We start from the raw sequence: 20,181 nt of genomic DNA on the forward strand, positions 1-20,181 counted from the left end.
GACATTTTCTATTAGGGTAAGTAGCACCATGTAACTATAACGATAACCAATGTTATAGTTATATGGTGCTACTTACCCTAATAGAAAATGTTATGAATAAGATGCATAATTATAATATTTTTATAGCTATAGCTATGTAGGTAGTTCGGGGCCAATTTAGAGAAAGATGGCGCATTGTCAAATTGGGTTGCAAGAATAACACGCGAGTGGGCTCTCTTTTCCCTATATATTACTTTACTCTTTGGTTGCAAAAGCTGGAAAACCATTCCAGACTACCATTACTTGTATTAGTACGCAACATTCGAAAGTGAGTGAAACCACAGATATACTTGTACTAAAGTGCGAAAGATACAGCTATGATAATAATGCATTACATTACAATAATCTCTCCGACATGAAACGCGCCCCCTTAAAAAAAATCTAGCGATGCTCCATCGAAATAATAGTCGATTGTATCATGTGATAGTCGATTTTGGAGTTATGGCTGCTAAAAATTGCTAAAATCAATGGATAAATAAAGGATATTATAAAAAAAATATGTTATTAATTGGCATCAAAAATATATCACGTCCACGTCTCGTCGCTACCAACGCTTTCGCAGGTTTCGATGTCTTGTCTCTTGACTTTTTAATTGGCAACTTTTATACGGTTCTGCCCCGTGATCACTGCGTAGTAAACTGTAATTTCACTTCAGCGCAGTGCCCAGATTGTGACGTAATAAGAGATTCCCCTAACAAAGACTCGGGACTTCTCTTAAAGCTAAAATGAGTTATTATCATACGAACTTGCTGGCTCTCGTTACATTACATTATATCATTAAACAATGTGCATTGTTATGGTTTTACAAAGTTAAGGTTTGTTTTATATGCTGACATGACGAAGAAACACTGTAATTCGTAAGTACCTATCTGTGTGTTCATTATGCTTGATATCTTACTCTTATTAATGACTAGCCATTTTCAAGCGGTTTCACATTCGCCTGTGGGAATCACTGCCCGTATCGGGATAAAATATAGTCCATGTTCCTCGGGAAGAGTGTAGCTTTTTAACAGTGAAAGATTTTTTAAATCTGTTGATTATTTCTGGGTCCCGATTCTCCTAATTTTACTTAAGCAACATACGATTCACGTTCGACTCGATTCGACTGAGACCCAATCCCGACTCGATTACGATTGAAACGTATGTGGCATTCCGCTATTTTTTCTTTGAAATAAACGTTTTTATCCTTTTCTGTCATTCAATAATGAATCATTTTGTCTGCAAATGATTAACGATTGCAAAATGATTGTACAGCAAACTACCGTATGGACCAAAATCATCAAAATAGCAGACCAATCGCACACCAATCAAATGTCAATCGAATACGATTGGTCTTTTATTAGTAGCAGAATGCCCGATATGGTTAAAACTGCTATTGCGATCATATTGCGATTCGATTTCTATTCGATTTTGACATAATTAACTTAGGAGAATCGGGCCCCTGTAGCCTTTATTGTGTTAGTATAGAAAGAGCGACAGTTTAACTAACGACGAATGTCTGATGTGCTTTCGTTGCTGAACGATGTTTAGACGGAAAGCTATGCCATTATCTAAAAGGTCCTTCTAGTACCTATAAATAATAATTTCGGCCAAGGTCGATTTCAGCCGCCGCGGCTGTTCTCATATAGAGAGTTCATCCAGCTATGTAGGACATACATACCAAAGTGCACAAACTTTTGCGCAAACATAGGTGCACTAACTACTCTTTCACTCTCATAGCCCGATGGGTCGGTACTCTGACGCCACCGGAGAGACATTCAAACGGGCGCAAGACCGACATTCACGTGCTCTCCGATGCACGGGTGTATCGATCACCAAGATCCAGACTCTGGACTGCTTTGTGAAAGTTTCTGCAAAGCGATTTCGGCCCGACCTGGACAGCAGTCGCGAACAACCACTAGATCAACGAGACAGTCACAATTTTGTAATAACAGGGTTATGGAGGTCAGGGGCCCGATTCTCTTAAGTTAATAATGTCAAAATTGAATAGAAAACGAATCGCAATATGATCGCAATAGCAGTTTTAACCATATCGGGCATTCTGCTACTAATAAAAGACCAATCGTATTCGATTGACATTTGATTGGTGTGCGATTGGTCTGCTATTTTGGTGATTTTGGTCTATACGGTAGTTTGCTGTACAATCATTTTGCAATCGTAAATCATTTGCAGACAAAACGATTCATTATTGAATGACAGAAAAGGATAAAAATGTTTATTTCAAAGAAAAAATAGCGGAATGCCACATACGCTTCAATCGTAATCGAGCCGGGATTGGATCTCAGTCGAATCCAGTCGAACGTGAATCGTATGGCGCTTAAGTATAATTAGGAGAATCGGGCCCCAGATAGGTAGTCGAACCAAGCACGGGCATGCCATAAGGTGCGCGGTCTGCAACATAATGTAGATGTTATATTAGGTACAAAATCACATTCCTATCCTAACCATGTGAATGGGTTGTATAACACTGAACATATTTTTTCGAATCGGATTACCATATTAGCTGTTCCACGGAATTGCATCCACCTCCCGGGGAAACTTCTTCCCGTACCCGGACAAAACACGGTGTAGCTTTTTAACAGTGAAATAATTATTCCAATGGGTTCAGTAGTTCGATTAGCCTATTCGATTCAAACAAACAATCAAATCTTCAGTCTTTCTTAATTAGGATAGATTGAAATTGATAGCCACAGACATGTATTTCATTATTTAATTTTGGATAACATACAGATAAAATATTACATGCATTAAATACTTAGCACCTTAAATTATAGCACACATGTATAAAAACCTTCATGATTTAAAACATTGCTTTAGTTAGAAACAAATATCAATATAATAATTTATATTCCCATACAGATCTGTAGTAAAATACATATTTTATTTATAGAATGCTCATAAATACATAATTATAAAAACGCTTACTGCCTCAACAATGCATTTAAAAATTTCATAAATCGTTATTAAAAACCGAATTTAGATGCATATAACTTAAATTCATCAAGATGCCAAAATTCTTACAGCCATCAAAAAAAGTTTATGATTGTCAGATGTCGTATTGCACTATAATGCCTCAGTAGCAGATTGAGACTACGGGATTGTTCGCGCGAGTTACCGCGGCCCTGGCACACAAAGGGCTTAAAAGGAACATGATGGGTTTAAATCAGTAAGAGTCTTAAAATCCCTCACGCTGCACCCGCAGCGGGAGGTGCCATCTGATAATTTCCCAACAAAAAAAAAACCGTCATATTAAGAAAACGCTTCCCTTATTTACATCATAAAAAGAAGTAATTTTTTACTAGATTATACACAAAGATAACGTGTTTACTAGTGGAGCACCCATGTACGCAGGGCCCGTATTATTTGCTATTCCTGCTATATTGTTAATCCGGCGCTGCAATGCCTATACATACAATACATTCAATACATCATACAATACATTACAATACATACAATACAATATATTACAATACATCATACTATACATGTTCAAGGCAAAGTTTGGTCTCGCTAGTCATGTACGAGCCCATGAACGAAATCAAACTGCCGATATATGCCAGGGTGTCGCCGTCGACGGAAACGTCTAGGAGGACATCATCATCATCATCACATTATAAACGTAGATAGGCCATGCAATATCAACATGAAAATAAGTTATCTATAAGGACATTCAATTCGATAGAAAATATATAAAAAAAACCGGCCAAGTGCGAGTCGGACTCGTGCACGAAGGGTTCCGTAAATTACAGTTAAATCAACCTATCTCAAAAACTATAAGAGATACTTTGATCAAACCAAAAATCGTTGAAAGAGTTAATTAGCATGCATCACCTCTATTTTTTTTAGAATTTTATACCCCGTAGTTATAAAAATAGAGGGGGGGGGGACATACTTTTTACGACTTTGAGAGCTGATATCTCAAAAACCGTTCACTTTAAGAAAAATGTTTTTTAGAAAACTTTATATCATTTTAAAAGACCTTTCCATTGATACCCCACACGGGTATGTACATCGAAAAAAAAAAATTCATCCCTCAGTTACATGTATGGGGGGCCCCACCCCCAATTCTTTTTTTTACTATTTAGTGTCATATTTTTGTAGCGGTTCATACAACACATATTCCCATCAAATTTCATCACTGTAGTACTTATAGTTTCCGAGTAAATCGGCTGTGACAGACGGACAGACGGACAGACGGACAGACGGACATGACGAAACTATAAGGGTTCCGTTTTTGCCATTTTGGCTACGGAACCCTAAAAACCTCTTCATCAAACAGGATAAACTATAAATATTTTTTAAGCATTTTCAGTCTTTCAAATAAACAAGAACATATCTGTAGGTATATAAAAATAAAATAAATAAGCATGTGTCCTTATTTCATTGCAATTATGAAACTTAATAAATAGTTTGTCATTTGCAAAGTTCATCCATTTAGTTTATCCCAATATGCTTAAATCTGACATATGAAATGATTAAGATTTCTTTATCCTATGAATAGCTTGCTTACACTCATGGTGAGTTACACCATTTAACTATTGTAACGATAACCGAACCATTTTCAGTTGTCAAATCGGCGACTGACCAATGGGCCGTACACGGCTGGTTATGGTTTGGTTATCGTAATAGTTAAATGGTACAACTCACTCTTAATATTCTATTTAAGTATAAAAAATGCTTCATAAATGTCGCCTACATTAAAAACATTGTAAAAATACATTTTAAATTAATCCAGGCCCGAAACAAGTTGTTTCATGCGGGAATTGAACCCACGACACGCAACGTAGTAGCTAATAAGGGTGCATCTACACGGTGCAAATAGCTTGGGCATGTTGAGGCACATGCGCAGGTTACATGCATTTTATAAACGTGCGGGTCCAGCGACTCGCGCATGTACCAAAGCGCAATACCCACCCGCGTGCTCTTGTCACTTGCGCATGTTAACACGCACGCATATTGAGCCACTATGCTAATCGTGTTGCCATTTAATGTATTAAGTATAGCTGTTATCCGCGGTATCACCCGCGCCCTGAGAAAACTAAAAAGAGACTTTTTCAGGCAGTATGTAAAGTGTCTGTGTACCAGACATTTACAGACAGACATACAGATATACTTTCGCATTTATAATATTATAAGTATGCTCAAAATGACTGAAAACTTCTGAAGTAAATACTAATTTCCTACAGCATCACTTGGCGATTATCAAAGTCAAAAAATCAAAAAGCTTTCAATATTTTTAACATACAGTATATGTAGGTACGGTAGACCGCACATCAGTGGTAACTGTCAAACACCTTAACCCAATAGTAATAAGTACGATTTTCCTATAAAACTGTTACCACTGACCTGAAGTTTACTGTACTTATCTTAGGAGCTGTTTTCCAATGTTCAGATTTTTTTATCACCGAATAAGTAAGCCAATATTTTAAGATAATAATTATGTCCAATATTTAAACTTACCCTTAAGATTAAAATCTGAATATTTGAGAATTGCGCCCATTCGCGGCACGGCACGGCAAAGTATTTTTAGGCTACAAATAAAAATATAACTTACTTGTACAAAATCAAAAATTTCCGTCTTAACTGTCGACAAAAACTACCATTGTTATCTTTTAAATTTCAACCTTATTTCCATACAATTACGTCACATTTTTATTTGCGTACCGTGCCATCAATGGGCGGCTCCCCTTGTCTTAATAAGACATAGGCCAGTTTTACCACTTCTGAAAAATTAACTATCAACCAAATGAATTTATAACCGAAAACAACATAGTCATAAAATTAATCGGCAGATAAATTAATCTCATGTAAAAGTAATGAAACTAGCCTCTAGTACAATTCTTGTCATATAACTTTACCGCTCTGAAGATGGTCACTAGTGGCTACGCAACTGTTAAGGCTGTGTCTACAGTAGACAAACAGTTAGCAGCCGAAGTTAGATGCAAACTCAGATCAATTTTCAGACTCAAATCACTTTTGCTGTGAGTCGACTACTCACTCGGCGCATGTAACGCTACAAACTGCGTAAAATGAGCTCGAACTAGCAAACTATGGACATTCCATTTCAAATATATGGAAGGTAATACGTACGGTAGACTGCACATCAGTGATAACTGTCATGCACCTTAACTCAATAGTAATAAGTACGATTTTCCTTTAAAACTATTACCACTGACCTTTTTTTTTTTTTTTTTTTTTTTTTTTTTTTTTTTTTATCGACGTAAAATCATCAAATGACCCCTCCCGCTGTGGGTTAGCAGCGGTGAGGGAGTGTCAGACTCTTACTGACTAAAATCGTCGTGTTCCGTCATAGGCCTTTTATGTACCAGGGCCGCGGTATCTCTTTCGAACAACCCGCAGCCCCGGCAGGCCTTGGCCCTGCTGGGCCCCGCTGGGGTTGCTGACGTCTCTTTGAGGAGCGCGTGGAACAACGCGCGCCGTCGACACGGGTCTGTCGTCTAGGAAGACAGAGGGACGATGAGCCACCCGAACTCACCGCCCACAGACCCACGCCTACGGTGGCCGGGAGTCATCTCGCGACACCCGGCGCCCATGGTGTCTACCTGGTCCAGCGCGGCGGCCGGGATGAGAGGTGCGGACTCTCTGGCGTTCCGCCTCCTCCTTCTCGAGCATGACCGCTTCGCAGAAGGAGGCGACGGCATCCCATTCCCTCTCGCCCCGGACCATGGCCTGAACCAGGGCCGGACGCGAGAGGTCGCCGCCGCCCAAAGCCTCGACGAGGACCCGGCGGTGCCCCTCCCATGCGGGGCACACCTGGACTGTGTGGTCCACCGTGTCCTCGGGGCTGTCCGCACAATGGTGACACCCGGGCGCCTCCTCACGACCGATGCGGTGCAGGTACCTCCCGAAACAACCGTGTCCGGTGAGGACCTGCGTCATGCGGTACGTGAGGGCGCCGTGACTCCTCCCGAGCCACTCCTCAAAGAGGGGACTTACCGCCACGATGGTGGCGTGCCCTGCACTGGGTTGCGATAGTCGCTCCCTCCAGGCCACCATGAGATCGCGCCGGAGCTCCGCCCGCTGCGCGACAACTTGCCGCGGCAACGGGGTTTCTCCCCGGCGCTGAGCCTCCTCGCGCCAGTCGTACAGGCGCAAGAAGACCCTCGCCTCCAGATCCCACGGTGGCAGTCCAGCGAGTAGGCCAGCTGCTTCGCGGGAGATCGTGCGGTACCCCCGGATTAGCCTAATGGCTATCACCCTTTGGGATTACCACTGACCTGAAGTTGACTGTACTAAACCAATAAACCAACTCAGTCGGCCAATAGCTTGCCAACTGTGAACACAGCCTTGTGTGTGTGCCAGTGCTTTCACACCAGCGAATCTTGCGCTCGGTTTTCGAACGATCCGAGTTTGAAAGCACTGTAACATGTATAAACACAAAACACTAACTCATGCGCAAGCCATCCAATGACTTACTTCAGATACGTAAAGTTTTTGACAAGAGCTGTATAAATGTTTTATCTCACGAAAGAGGTTGAATCATACTTGTGTGTAAATGTACAGAAGACGGAACATAACCTACTTCAATCTGTCAGATTTCTTCAATAGATTTTCAACCTTATCACAATAGTGGAAGGTTAATGTTCGATTGGTAAAATTTGACAGAATCGTGTAGGCCTGCTGGCGTCTACTTGTCGACTCGGCAACTATCGAGCTCTCGAGCTTACGCATACAAAGACAATGTGCATATACCTACTATTTACACACATAAGTATAGCTCGACCGCTTTCGTGAAAAAAAAAAAACATCTATAAGAAGGTTTTTCTTTCGATCCCATAACCAAAGTATCAAGGTTTATGTTTACCATCGAGAACAAATTCTATGAACCTCTGGCTTTGTTTAAACGCTTTCAATCTCTCTTTGTTGCAATCCTCCATTAGAACTATCGGAGAGAGTTTTCCGAACTCTCTATTTTCGGGAGTACTAGGTTTTTGAGTACTATGACTGCTAGTACTACTAGCACCAAGTACTTTTTCTGCAGTAAAAGTTCGCCTAATATTACAAAGACCCGGGTCTTTAACTACAGGAGTTTTTAAAGAACTAATGCCTGAAGTGGAGGGTTTGTTGAGTATTTTCGTTTGCACGTTTAATGGCGGGTCTGAGTAGCTAGCTTTTTTTTTCTCTTCTTCCCGAGTAGAAGCAGTACATTCAGCATTAGTAGATCCTCCGTCTAAAATCAATCTCTTTTTCTGATTGGCGATTTCTTCTAAATAGTCCAAACGAGCGGTTAATCGAGCCATTATTTGAGGTAAAACGACAGATTTTTCATAAAAATCCGGTCCTTTAGTGTACGTTGCTTTCAAATGATCAGGTTTCTGCTGTCGCTTCTTTTTGTACACTTTCTCGTCTTTCTGAATGGCTTTTACAGTGAATCTTGTTAAAGGGTTGCTGATTTGACTGTCGACTGGGCTCGTTTTGGGCTCAGGACGTGGTGTGACTTCGTTACTTCCGTATTCGAATTTTGAATTGGTGAAGCTATTATTCAAATTGTAGCGAGAAAAATCGGTAGTTACTTCGGATATGACTTCGTTACTTCCGGATTCGAATTTTGAATTGTTGAAGGTATTATTTAAATTGAAACGGGAAAAATCGGTGGTTATTTCTGTTAAGGGTACACTTTTATTTTTTTTAGGGCTATCTGATTTTAGTGCAGGCGCGTGAATAGTACTGCCAAGTTTTTGAGGACTGTCTGATTGCAGTTTAGGCAACTGTCTGGTTGTAACAGAACTGCCAAGCTTTTCCAAAGTCTTTTGAGTCAATACTTCGCGAACTAACTCATCAGGATCCTTCACCGGTTCGTCAAACACTTTTGGCACTAACACTCTCGGCGTTTCTTCGATAAAATCATGTTTCAGATCAGAAATTGTTTCCGTTTTATCCTGCCCTAAGTTAGTCCAGTCAATTTTCTCACCAGACTCTAACATATCGAGGAACCGGTCAAAACCGGGTGGATGTTCCACGTAGTCTGAACCCAAAACACTCGACGCACCATCATTTTCATTACTATCTGTATCTTTCTGCTTTATATGTTGCGGAGTCACGAATATATTTTGAAATAAATCGACTAAATCGTAGTCCCTATTTTTGTCAAAAAACGACGCGTTTAAATCTAAGCTGGCAACACCGGAATCTTTGGAACAATCGTCTATATCGATAAGTTTATCGACCTTGGCCCCATCACTAGTTTTGGCGGTATTTTTCTGCGGTTCCAAAATGTCGTAGACGTTGAAATTCTTCAACACGTTCGGCGGGATGGGGATCTTGCTCTCGTTTTTAGGATGCTGCATCTTTTCTGAAATGGACAAGAATTTGCATTATAATCTCAAGTTTGAATTACTGATCTCATCCTCCTCCTGCCCTTATCTATAACATTGAATTTCTTATCTTTCTAAGTATACCTACTAATAAAATACAGAGGATTTTTTTTGTTTGTTTGTAAAGGCGTCGAAACTACGGAAACCATTTAAAAAATCTTTCACTGTTGGGAAGCTAGACTATCCCCTGGTAATATTTTATTTATCCCGGTGCAGGCAGTAGTTCCCACGGGACGCGGGTGAAACTGCCTCAACACAGCCAGTGAACTTATAAACAAGGTCCAATATTAACTTCCTATACACCTTTTGGTTAGAGATTTACCCAAAAGATTAACAATCTGGATATGAGTTTTTATTTAAAAACTCAGTTTAAAAATAAAAAGCAATGTAAGTATGATAAATAACAATTACTAAATCAATTGAACATTTCAAGCAGTAGTTGATTTTATTTAGCAGATAAAATTGTAACAGATAAGCCTTGTTTGGATTTGTTTTGATCACTATTTGAATTTATAATCCACTAGTTGTGTTCCCGCGGTTTCACTTGGATCCTGTGGACACTACTGCCCATACCAGGATAAAATATAGCCTACATTACTCGTAGATAATGTAGCTTTATGATTAGGGTTGCCAACCATGCTATAATATATTATTATCCCTACTAATATTATAAATGCGAAATTAACTCTGTCTGTCTGTTACGCTTTCACGTCTTAACCACTGAACTGATTTTAATAAAATTTGGTAAAGAGATAGAGTTGACCTTGAGAAAAAACATAGGATAGTTTTTATCCCGGACTTTTGAAGAATTCTCTTGGAAACGAGATATAACCGAACGGCGGAAGCTAGTATACTATATTTCGGGTCTACCTACTATATACTGTTTAAAAAATATATAGTATGCAAAATACTATATTTTTCACAAAAAAGTCTAACAAACGAATCTTTCATTTTCATTAAAAAAAATAATGGACGCGCCTTTATACTACGCGCCACTATGGCTATAACTTTTAACTGTTGAGAGACAAAAATGTCCTCGTTGTAATATTAGTAGGTATAGATTTGAGTTACCAACCTTGATGTTGTTTTTTGCGTGTTTCGGAAAGCCCGATAGACGGTAGGTTCCGGTTATCATTAGATAATCTTCGGCCGCCTTATTTAAAAAATGTGGTCTTAAAAAAGTAAGAACCACCTTTAAAACACCGTCCCGAACAAAATCAGTGGACTAGAGCTATTACTAAAGCGGGTAATTCTTAAAACCACGTTTTATAATAAGGTGTGGACGGTTTTAAGGGTAGTCAGAGGCCAGAAAGTTTGACAACCAGTCTTAGTAAGGGATATTGGGTTGCCCGGGTAACTTGGTTGAGCAGGTCAGATAGGCAGTTGCTCTTTGTAAAACACTAGTACTTAGCTGCATCCGATTAGACTGGAAGCCGACCCCAACACAGTTAGAAAAGGCTAGGCAGATGATGATGATATACTTAGTATGTACTATAAATAATCTTGACAGGCCTTTTTACAAATAAACATTAACAAATAAACTACTGCTTAATGTTCCAAATGATTAAGTTACATTGATTTTTAGCTGCATATCTTGTAACGTAGTAAGTGTAAGTAAGTAACATCATTAAAAAGTAACTATTTTTAACTGAGGTATGTGTATGGAACTTGGTACTTATTCAGATCTCACTTCTTTCATAGGCGAAGCATTCCCATATTATCGAACTTGGCAGTCTTTCACATTTTTGTTTTGGGTGGGATTTCATTTATTTTGTAAGATTGTTTATTTTATTTTTTTCTTATGATTAAGTTAGTTAAGGAAATGTCTCATTTATACTATCTTTCAGATTTTTGAATATGCACTATGCTTCTTACAAAAAAATGAACGAGATTAACTAAATGGACTAGATGTACCAACTGACTGACATGACATGTTATCATATATTATGTTCGTGGATCAAAGTTACACATTCGTTATTTTCGAAAGCGACTCACACTTGGCCGTTTTCAGATTTTTACTTTACTTTGACTAAATACAAACCTTTGTAACGAATTTCAGATCGGTACGACCATTCGAAGATACATTATATCGGGTGTGTCGTTCACAATCACATTAAATTCTATTGTATATACTTTATGATATTCTATGGCGAATTGTAAAAAAAATAACCTAATCCATTCAGTGGTTTAGCCACAGGAGTCATTTTTTGTTTTTATAATTTACAACATCATGTGTAATACAGAGATAAAGTTAGGAGTATCGAATGTTTTGATCAGTTGACAGCTGTCAGTTTTCAAGGAAGAATTACAGTTGTTTGTAATGACTGACTTTTATATGGTGTTCTAATTTTCGCTCATTTTTATTCTATTTACTTTGTTTGAAAAATTCATTTTTTTATTTTTACGTATTTTTTTTTTCTTTGTGTTAATGGACATATATTAACCAGTATATTAACGCATTTCATTTAATGTGATTATGAACGACACACCCGATATAAATATAGATAAAAGTTCATTTTAGTTCCTTGGGGGTATAAATTTACACCGGGTATATAAACTGACTCACACTTGGCCATTTTCAGATTTTTCCCTTTACCTTGACATAAAGATCTGCCTCCATGCCAAATTTCAAGTCAATTGCGACCATTGGAAGTGGTCTAGGTTTTTGATGAGTGAGTGAGTCAGTGAGTGTATAGTAAAAATAGCGATTTTCTGATGTCAATATCTCAAGACCTTCAGTAGGTATATTAATGAAATTTTGTATTTTAGATAAGTGAGGGGGTCTCAACAGATACTAGAAATTTGATATGCGTAAATAAAATAGATTTTGAGTTATAGGGGGGTCGAATTTGGCCCGAAATGGTTCGTGTAATATAACCCACGGCCGGTGTGTCGCTTTTTTTGCTCGAACTTGGCGGACACACTGCCGTGTGTCTAGATAGTTGGGAAAAGGCTGAGCAGGTGATGATACTCTAAACTTTACTTATTATTAATTGGAACACCTTAACAAGCAAATATATATTTTTAGTTTTGATAGCGTATCTTTCTAGAAGTTTCAGTCTTTAACTGTTAATGGCTCTGAAACTACTGAAGCAATTAGAAAAATTCTTTTACTGTTGGGAAGCTACACTATCCCCAAGTAACACAGTCTATATTATATCTGGTTATGGGATCAATTTTCTCGGGATACGGGCGAAAACGCGGAAAATCAGACAGTAATAATGATGACATCCTGCTATCCCTCAAAGTTATTTGAGAATATGAATATCAATAGACACCCAATAGATCGTAAAATAAACATTATCTAACTAAATTCTATTACAAAATGTATAAATGCCAAACACCTGTTGAGGAAAATACAAAGCTTTATTTGTAAACAAAAATACCGCATTGATGATAAATAGGCAAAGACGCTTAAACTATTGTTATTGCGGCTTGTTATACTAATTACATACAACTTTTGAGACTCAAAGTAAGTATTTAAAACCAAAAATAAGTTCTTCTCACCATCAAAATATTTTCACCTCGCAGTCAACTCAAAACTTTTTTTATTTTTAACTTTTGTTAATCGGACTTTTTGGTAAAATTAACCCACTATGGCTATACTATAACACAAATATTTTAGCAGACATACACCGTTTGTTTGTTTCTCATAATGTATTAGAAAGAAAAACTTCACTTCGTAAAATAAAATAAACTCGGCTTCTCGAAAGAACTCAGAAATCGTATGAAGTGCGAAGAAGAAAAGAAACTAACTGTCAAAAATTTTAATTAGTACAGTCCCAGACAGCGGCGAATGATAACGAATGACGAATATTTTTGTGGCCACAAAGAGTATTTTTTTTAATACGTTATGCATCACACCATTTAAATAATTTAATGTAATAGATTTTATTCTTATCTATTTGCGTCTAACTACAGTATTATCTATACATATAATAAATCTGTAAAAAAACTGTGTCTGTACATTGAATATATTAAAACAATAATAATTGGGTGGGGTTTAGAAACAGTAATGGAGCACAAATCCAAAAAAAAAAATTCTGTCTGTATGTCTGTATGTCTGTATGTCTGTATGTCTGTATGTCTGTATGTCTGTATGTCTGTTTGTTTGTACACGCTAATCTTCCGAACTACTGAACGGATTTCAATGATTTTTTCTTTCTTGTATCAGTATTAAGCCTGGTCAACATATAGGCTATAATTTATCTTCGAAACTTGAAGACCTGATGCAGAACACCAACAGACCAACAAAACTATAAGAGATACAAAAATGGTGCCATGGCAAAAATTGTTTCATTTGATAAGCATTTTCAGGTGAGATAATAAATTTGAAGATCTGGAACACCTGATGTGGAACTCCAAGAGCCCAGCTTTTCTGTACCATATACAGGTATGACGTTTTAGCAAAAGTTGTTCAATTTGATAAGCACTTTCTATTGACTTATACAAATTGAAGATCTAAAACACCTGATGTGGAACTCCAGGGGCCCAGCTAGACTATAGCATATAGAGGTATAACGTTGTAGCAAAAGTTGTTCAATCTGATAAGCACTCTCTGTTGACTTATAAAAATTGAAGATGTAAAACACCTGATATGGAACTCCAGGAGCCCTGCTAGACTATATGAAGCATATGAAGATATGACGTTTTAGCAAAAGTGGTTCAATCTGATAAGCCCTCTCTATTGACATATAAACATCGAAGATCTGGAACACCTGATGTGGAACTTCAAGAGCAATACTACACTTGAAATGTATAGAAATGAATGTTATGAAATAGGTATGGTGAATCAAAGAAAGTAATTAGTCCGTCTTTTAGATAACCCTAAAATAATGGACACGTATTTTTTCTTTTCTCCTTCTCACAAACAAATAATAACGAAGATATAACACGCTTGAATTTTGTGTTAAGTCACTGCTTAGTATAAATTTTACATACCTAGACGTGGCGTCACGAGCCCCCACTCTCCGAATTAGTTGCGTTATATATATCTCATTATTATTTTGCATGTCTCTTCCAGACCTCGGGACTACAGAGTTCTGAATTTTCGGGAGGCAAACGAGAGGCCGAAGCCAACACGCTGAAGCCCTTTTGAGACAACTTTAATGAAATGGTGACACAAAACCGACGATTATCCCTTTATACACTATAGAAATGAACCCAAGGACAATCCCCGGTGGACGTCGTTAAAAAAAAAGACAATCCCCGGTTCTGTGCTGTACCATTGCTAACTGTGGATGAATACTACTTGGGCTATTGTGATGGGATGCTAATGGACTAGGAATGGGGAAACTACGGGAACTATGGCACCTGCCGATGACAATGTATTAGATACATGTAAAAATGGCAAGTGGAGACTCGCCAGCTCACTTACTGGGCCCCCGGGAATCAGTCACTGAATAGCAACAAGAGGGCAACAGGGACATAAGTGGCTGAAGTGTGAGGATACCTCGGCGGATTTAAAACGCAGATTACGCGCTCCCTGTCACTTACCACGAGGCACCTATCCTCCGAGCAGGGCTACTAACCCTGCTCTACCGACTCCACTCTGGACGGCCAAGCCAAGCCAGAGTCGTGAGACCAACCCCCATCATGGTTCACTCCGACCGGCCGGAGATGAGGGACAGTATACTCTCCCTGGAGAACTCAGTATATATGCCCCGCGGGGTCGCTACACCCCGTCACCAGCCTCAGATGTCCTGCGGTGCTTATATCTCATTATTATTGTCGTTATTATCTCAAGAGAGAAAAGTTGCATTGGCACTATTGGCAGGTACTTGCCAGACCTGGAATCAAAGACGCACGCTCATACTTGAGAGATTGGTTCTCTACCCAATAAACCACTACGACTTCCACTAAGTTATCACGACTTTGTCATCTCAGTATCATTTAATATTTTTTTACGTACAATATTATATACGTGTAATATTTTTGCCACACACTTAAATGTGGACTAATTAGAATCACTACTTTTATCCCTATGGTCACGTCTATTGCGGTTCAGTTCTCAGCGTTTTGTTTAGTCTGCTGTGCTTTTGCCGTTGAAGTACAAAAATAAATATATGGAACGTTTCTAATGGCTATGCGTATTCCGTTGTTTTCAAGTCAACGGGCCCTTAAAATTCAATATCAGATGATTCAGACCTTTTATTTTGCTGACCCCGTAGTCGCTGGCATAAGGGACAGGATCCGCGTACGAAGTCGCGGGCAGAAGCTAGTTAAATATAAAAACATTTCCTAGACAATTTTTTACACTTTTGACGATTTTCCTAGCTATGAGTAAGTAAAGTAAGCTTATGAGTCTGAATAAATCATCATAAAAAAGAAAAGTTTCAAGATTTTCGTCCTGTGTTTGCCGGTTTGTAGTTACGCCTTTATTTCTTACCTAGTATCGGGGAAGTCCTTGTGACAGGATCTGATGTTAGGGTGTTCACCCTAAAAACTACTGACAAAAATGGTACAAAAAGGTTCATTATTAAATTAATACTACCGTGTTAGATTACAATAATTAGGTCATTACGATGAGTAAGTACTTTGTAATGACGACACTGATAGGGTTTAGATATCTATATGCTAATATTATACTATGTGTTAATAAAATAATGAAGAAACATGTTTTGTTTGTACCATAAATGAAAAAGAAATAAAGAAAGAAACCGGAGTCGGCATTGCCGTGCTTTCTCCTTCACCAAAGGTAAAGCTACTAGACCGACATCTAGGTCCTATTCACGTTTACTGTGCGGGTATGGAAAACAAAATGACGAACAAAGATATTATCCGGAAATTCTCCAAAGAAAGTAGCGTCGCTTCGTCAAAATGCTGCTGTTCGGGAGACGAGGTTTTTTGGAACCCAGCCATTTTTTGAACTGAGCGTTTTGGTCAAGCCACTGTACCTATTTGAACTAGCTAGAAAGAAGGCGCCTGACCTATGTGCCTTATTACCATTCCGTGATGATGACAAAAAGTTTTGCGACTACTGTAAGTATAAATAGGTAGTGGTCGTCAAATGTATATTTCTTGCCGATATGAATAATGTTCATGAGCGAGCTACCATAATTATTTACGTTTGCAAATTGGCAGATTCATTCGCATAGAGATTACCTATATCCCAGTATCTCCCATATACTCCCTAACCGAATTTATTCCTTATTTTCTAACCCAATGAACCTCCTCCTCCTCTCCTCGGTTTGCTTTTGCCCCAGTTTCTTCGAACACATTAGGTTCAAAGGGCGAGCCCAGTTGTTCGGCCCAGGGGACGTATACCAGTCAAGATAGTCGGATACAAGCAGATTGTCGGACAATGACCACTAGTTTGCTACGTATATTAATCTGCAAACACCACCATGTAGTTCTCACGGGGTCAAATAATGTCCGTATAGGTGTACAGAATTTTTATATGCAGTTGATGGCTGTAAATTTTCAAAAGAAAATAGTATTCATCAACTACACCAAAAGTTTTTCAAACCATATTTAGTGGTTGCGATTCAAATCATTGCCGTAACGTGGTAGAATTTTGTTTATTAGTTTCTTCTAACATTTAGCAAGTTCGCGTCCGCCATTACTGTTTCTGACAATGACATTGACTCCTAACAAAATTGACGTTTTGACGTTTCAGTTTGGCATTTTTTTTGCATAGTTTGCGACTCCCGATCGCTACTTGCTGAGCTTTATTCCGACTTGTTTGTTACTTAAATTGTCGATTATATTCTTAACAACTAGGAATAAGCGTTCTGCGATCATAGAACAGAGCTTAGATCATCGTATGGTGACTTAGTTTGTCTTATAAGTCGTGTATTTGCGAAAACATGTAGCTTATAAGTATGTGTCGGCTTTAGTGATCATATTTCACGGTTCCGATAACAGTTTGTTTCATTGTGTCGCGAGAAACGAAGTGTTATGTTCGTGTTTTAGCGTTTAGCAGCCGTTAGGAGTTTGAAACGTGAGTAATTTATGGTTAATTCAACATCTTTGTTAACCTCTATTCTTATTGGATAATGGTTACATTTATGCTTGTACTGTCTATATCTTGTTGCCAATTAATATTTCCATCTAGATAATAAGTAGCTTTGTTTACCCCCGTCTAAAAATACTATTATTAAGAAGACCACGAAATTGCGAACTAGTTGACGCAATGGTCACCATGCCGGCCTGTCGAATTGATAGTCCCGGGTTCGATTCCCGGTACAGTCAACATTTGTGTGATGAGCATGTTGGTTGGCTGTGGTCTGAGTGTATATATGTTATGTGCCACTTCTGTTGGCACCCAAAAGACAAGCTAATCAATAGCTTACTATGGGGCTTTGTTTGTGAAAAGGTGTCCTGATATTAGGACATTATTTATTAATTCTTTCTGAAAATGTTCAGCTATTTTATAGTGAAATCATTACAGAAATCGGCTCATGATATATGCACTATAGTTCGGCCATTCAGAGAATGCGTTCCTGACACGTCGCGATTGAACTGACGACGTAATAACATTCATTGATTATTGATATAATAATGTTGTTTTAATGCTCCTCAATTGTTAAAACGGTAAACAACCAGCAAAAATATTTTTATCGTAACTGCAACGCCATTGCAAAGTTACGTCGTCAGTTCAATCGCGACGTGTCAGGAACGCATTCTCTGAATGGCCGAACTATAATGCTTGCTAATTTCTGCAAGTAGATACCATTATCATTTGCCAAGCCTTTTCTCAAAGAGTTAAAAATTACTGAAAGCAGCCAGCAACACAAATAATAGTAATTCTGTCTGTCTGTTAGATTGTTATAGAAAACTACTGAACTGCTGAACAGATAAAAATCAAGGTGTTGGCAATTAAAGTTTCATTGGAGACATTATGGCAATTCTCTTGCAACAAGTGCCAGTAACATCAAACAGTGCTTGCCTAAGCTGAAATAACCTTAACATTTGTGTACACAATCTTGTCAATATATACATACTAGCTTCCGCCAGTGGCTTCACCCACGTGGTGTATTGATAAAAAGTAGTCTATGTGTTAATCCAGACACACAAAAAAGTACAACCAAATCGGTCCAGCAGTTTTTGGGTGAAAGAATAACAAACATACATCCATACATTCTCACAAACTTTCACATTTATAATATTAGTAGGAAGTAGGATTAGTAGGATATTATCAGGATTATAATATTAGTAGGATGTAAGTCGTGGTGGCCTAGTGGGTAAAGGACCAACCTCTCAAGTATGAGGGCGCGGGTTCGATCCCAGGTCAGGCAAGTACCAATGCAACTTTTCTAAGTTTGTATGTACTTTCTAAGTATATCTTAGACACCATAAACTGTGTTTCGGATGGCACGTTAAACTGTAGGTCCCGGCTGTCATTGAACATCCTTGGCAGTCGTTACGGGTAGTCAGAAGCCAGTAAGTCTGACACCAGTCTAACCAAGGGGTATCAGGTTGCCCGGGTAACTGGGTTGAGAAGGTCAGATAGGCAGTCGCTTCTTGTAAAGCACTGGTACTCAGCTGAATCCGGTTAGACTGGAAGCCGACCCCAACATGATTGGGAAAAGGCTCGGAGGATGGATGGACTCCACATGCCGTTTTCCTGAGGTTCACCTGTGTCCTGTTGGAGCTACTGCCATACCACGCACAGATAGTAGTCTATACTACTCGGAAATAGTGTAGCTTCCAAATAATATTTAAAATAATTTCGGTTGTTTCGGAGCCTTTAAAACAAAAAAAGACTATTGCATTAGGTACATTAGTATGGACAGCTTCTTCGGACGCATTACGTGGACATATACTATCATGTCTTCAAAACAGTTTCGAGAGGCCCACAAGAGGTCCTCCACCATGCAGTCCTTGCTGCATCAGATCACTCTATGGAGATATGTAATTTATCATTGCAATCCTCATTACCTAGGACATGATGAAGAAAAACATGATGGATCAAGCTTTAAATTCTCTTTTAATTCCAGTTCACGATGATGGAAGCATGCTGTTCTCGCTTCACGTCAGCGGAGGGGGGCGCCCGCCTCGCTGCCGCCGCCGCCACCAAGAACATTCTTGCAGTAGAGTACGCTAGCTTCATACCCGTGAGGCTGTTGTATGAGAAGGCCTATCAGATTAGAGGGTGAGTTGCTTTGATGTAATTAAGGCATTTCAATAATGAAATTAAACAAACTTTAGAATTCATCATCTGCCTAGACTTCTCACCACTATTTTGGGGTCCGCTTCTAGTCTAACCGGAAGCAATTAAAACTAGAAGTACCGGGCTTCATGCTATACCTACTAAGACCGCGCACCGTCAATGCGATTGCATACATATTTTTTTTTTAATGTAGATTTAGCTAAACATATTTATTTATTTTTTTAATGTAGAAATAACAAATTAGAAAAAAAAAACATAAAATATGAAAAGAAACAAAGAAATAGTTAGTGAAATATTTAACAATGAAATTGCCTTGCCGTCAATTTGACTGACATGGTCTTTCTAGTGTTAAGTACCAGTGTTTTACAACAGCAACTAGCAGCTAAGATTTTTTCACATGAAATTGTATGTTACCTCACGCATTTGCGAATTGATTGAATTATCTCAATTGGTATGATCTCATCAGATTTGACACCCAAAAGTTATGTATGACAGTTGTAAAGGAATTATAAACATAACTTCACATAAGAGAGTGTGCTGAGCGTCCCTAGTTACGGTTGATTTATATTAGGCCGGGCCGTGCCGTGCCGTGTCGTGGCTTTTACAAAATTCTAAAGACGAGAGTCGTTTGTGGCCCGGACGGGCCACGGATCATGCACTATGTAATATAAACTGCTTCATACGAAATGTATG

The 20,181-nt window shown here is 38.6% G+C and overlaps 3 protein-coding genes across 7 annotated transcripts in view; 1 reads left to right on the forward strand and 2 right to left on the reverse strand.

Moving 5' to 3' along the window:
* The first annotated feature begins 759 nt into the window (after positions 1 to 759).
* Positions 760 to 20,181, forward strand: part of LOC124644469 (endoribonuclease Dcr-1) — a 73,608-nt gene continuing 54,186 nt past the window's right edge. For 3 of the 5 annotated variants that reach the window (XM_047183833.1, XM_047183835.1, XM_047183836.1), the window contains exons 1-2: positions 17,014 to 17,316; positions 19,316 to 19,470. In XM_047183833.1, the coding sequence (XP_047039789.1) occupies positions 19,322 to 19,470 (149 nt within the window). In that variant the 5' untranslated portion in view covers positions 17,014 to 17,316; positions 19,316 to 19,321. Of the gene's footprint in view, positions 897 to 17,013; positions 17,317 to 19,315; positions 19,471 to 20,181 lie in introns of those variants that run through there. The other 2 variants (XM_047183834.1, XR_006986071.1) reach the window with 2 other exon arrangements.
* On the reverse strand, positions 5,448 to 13,153 carry LOC124644470. The gene is made up of 3 exons (XM_047183838.1): positions 12,882 to 13,153; positions 7,278 to 9,352; positions 5,448 to 6,215 (listed from the first exon to the last, which is right to left on the reverse strand). The coding sequence occupies exon 2, from the start codon at positions 9,345 to 9,347 to the stop codon at positions 7,848 to 7,850; it is 1,500 nt and encodes a 499-aa protein (XP_047039794.1). The 5' UTR covers positions 9,348 to 9,352; positions 12,882 to 13,153; the 3' UTR covers positions 5,448 to 6,215; positions 7,278 to 7,847.
* On the reverse strand, positions 6,646 to 7,575 carry LOC124644392 (the record flags this gene model as incomplete). The annotated part of the gene is made up of 2 exons (XM_047183705.1): positions 7,546 to 7,575; positions 6,646 to 6,975 (listed from the first exon to the last, which is right to left on the reverse strand). Coding segments are annotated over exons 1-2 (360 nt in total), but the record flags the coding sequence as incomplete, so codon positions are not given.

Source organism: Helicoverpa zea, chromosome 30, assembly GCF_022581195.2.
Source record: "Helicoverpa zea isolate HzStark_Cry1AcR chromosome 30, ilHelZeax1.1, whole genome shotgun sequence".
Taxonomy (NCBI): domain Eukaryota; kingdom Metazoa; phylum Arthropoda; class Insecta; order Lepidoptera; family Noctuidae; genus Helicoverpa; species Helicoverpa zea.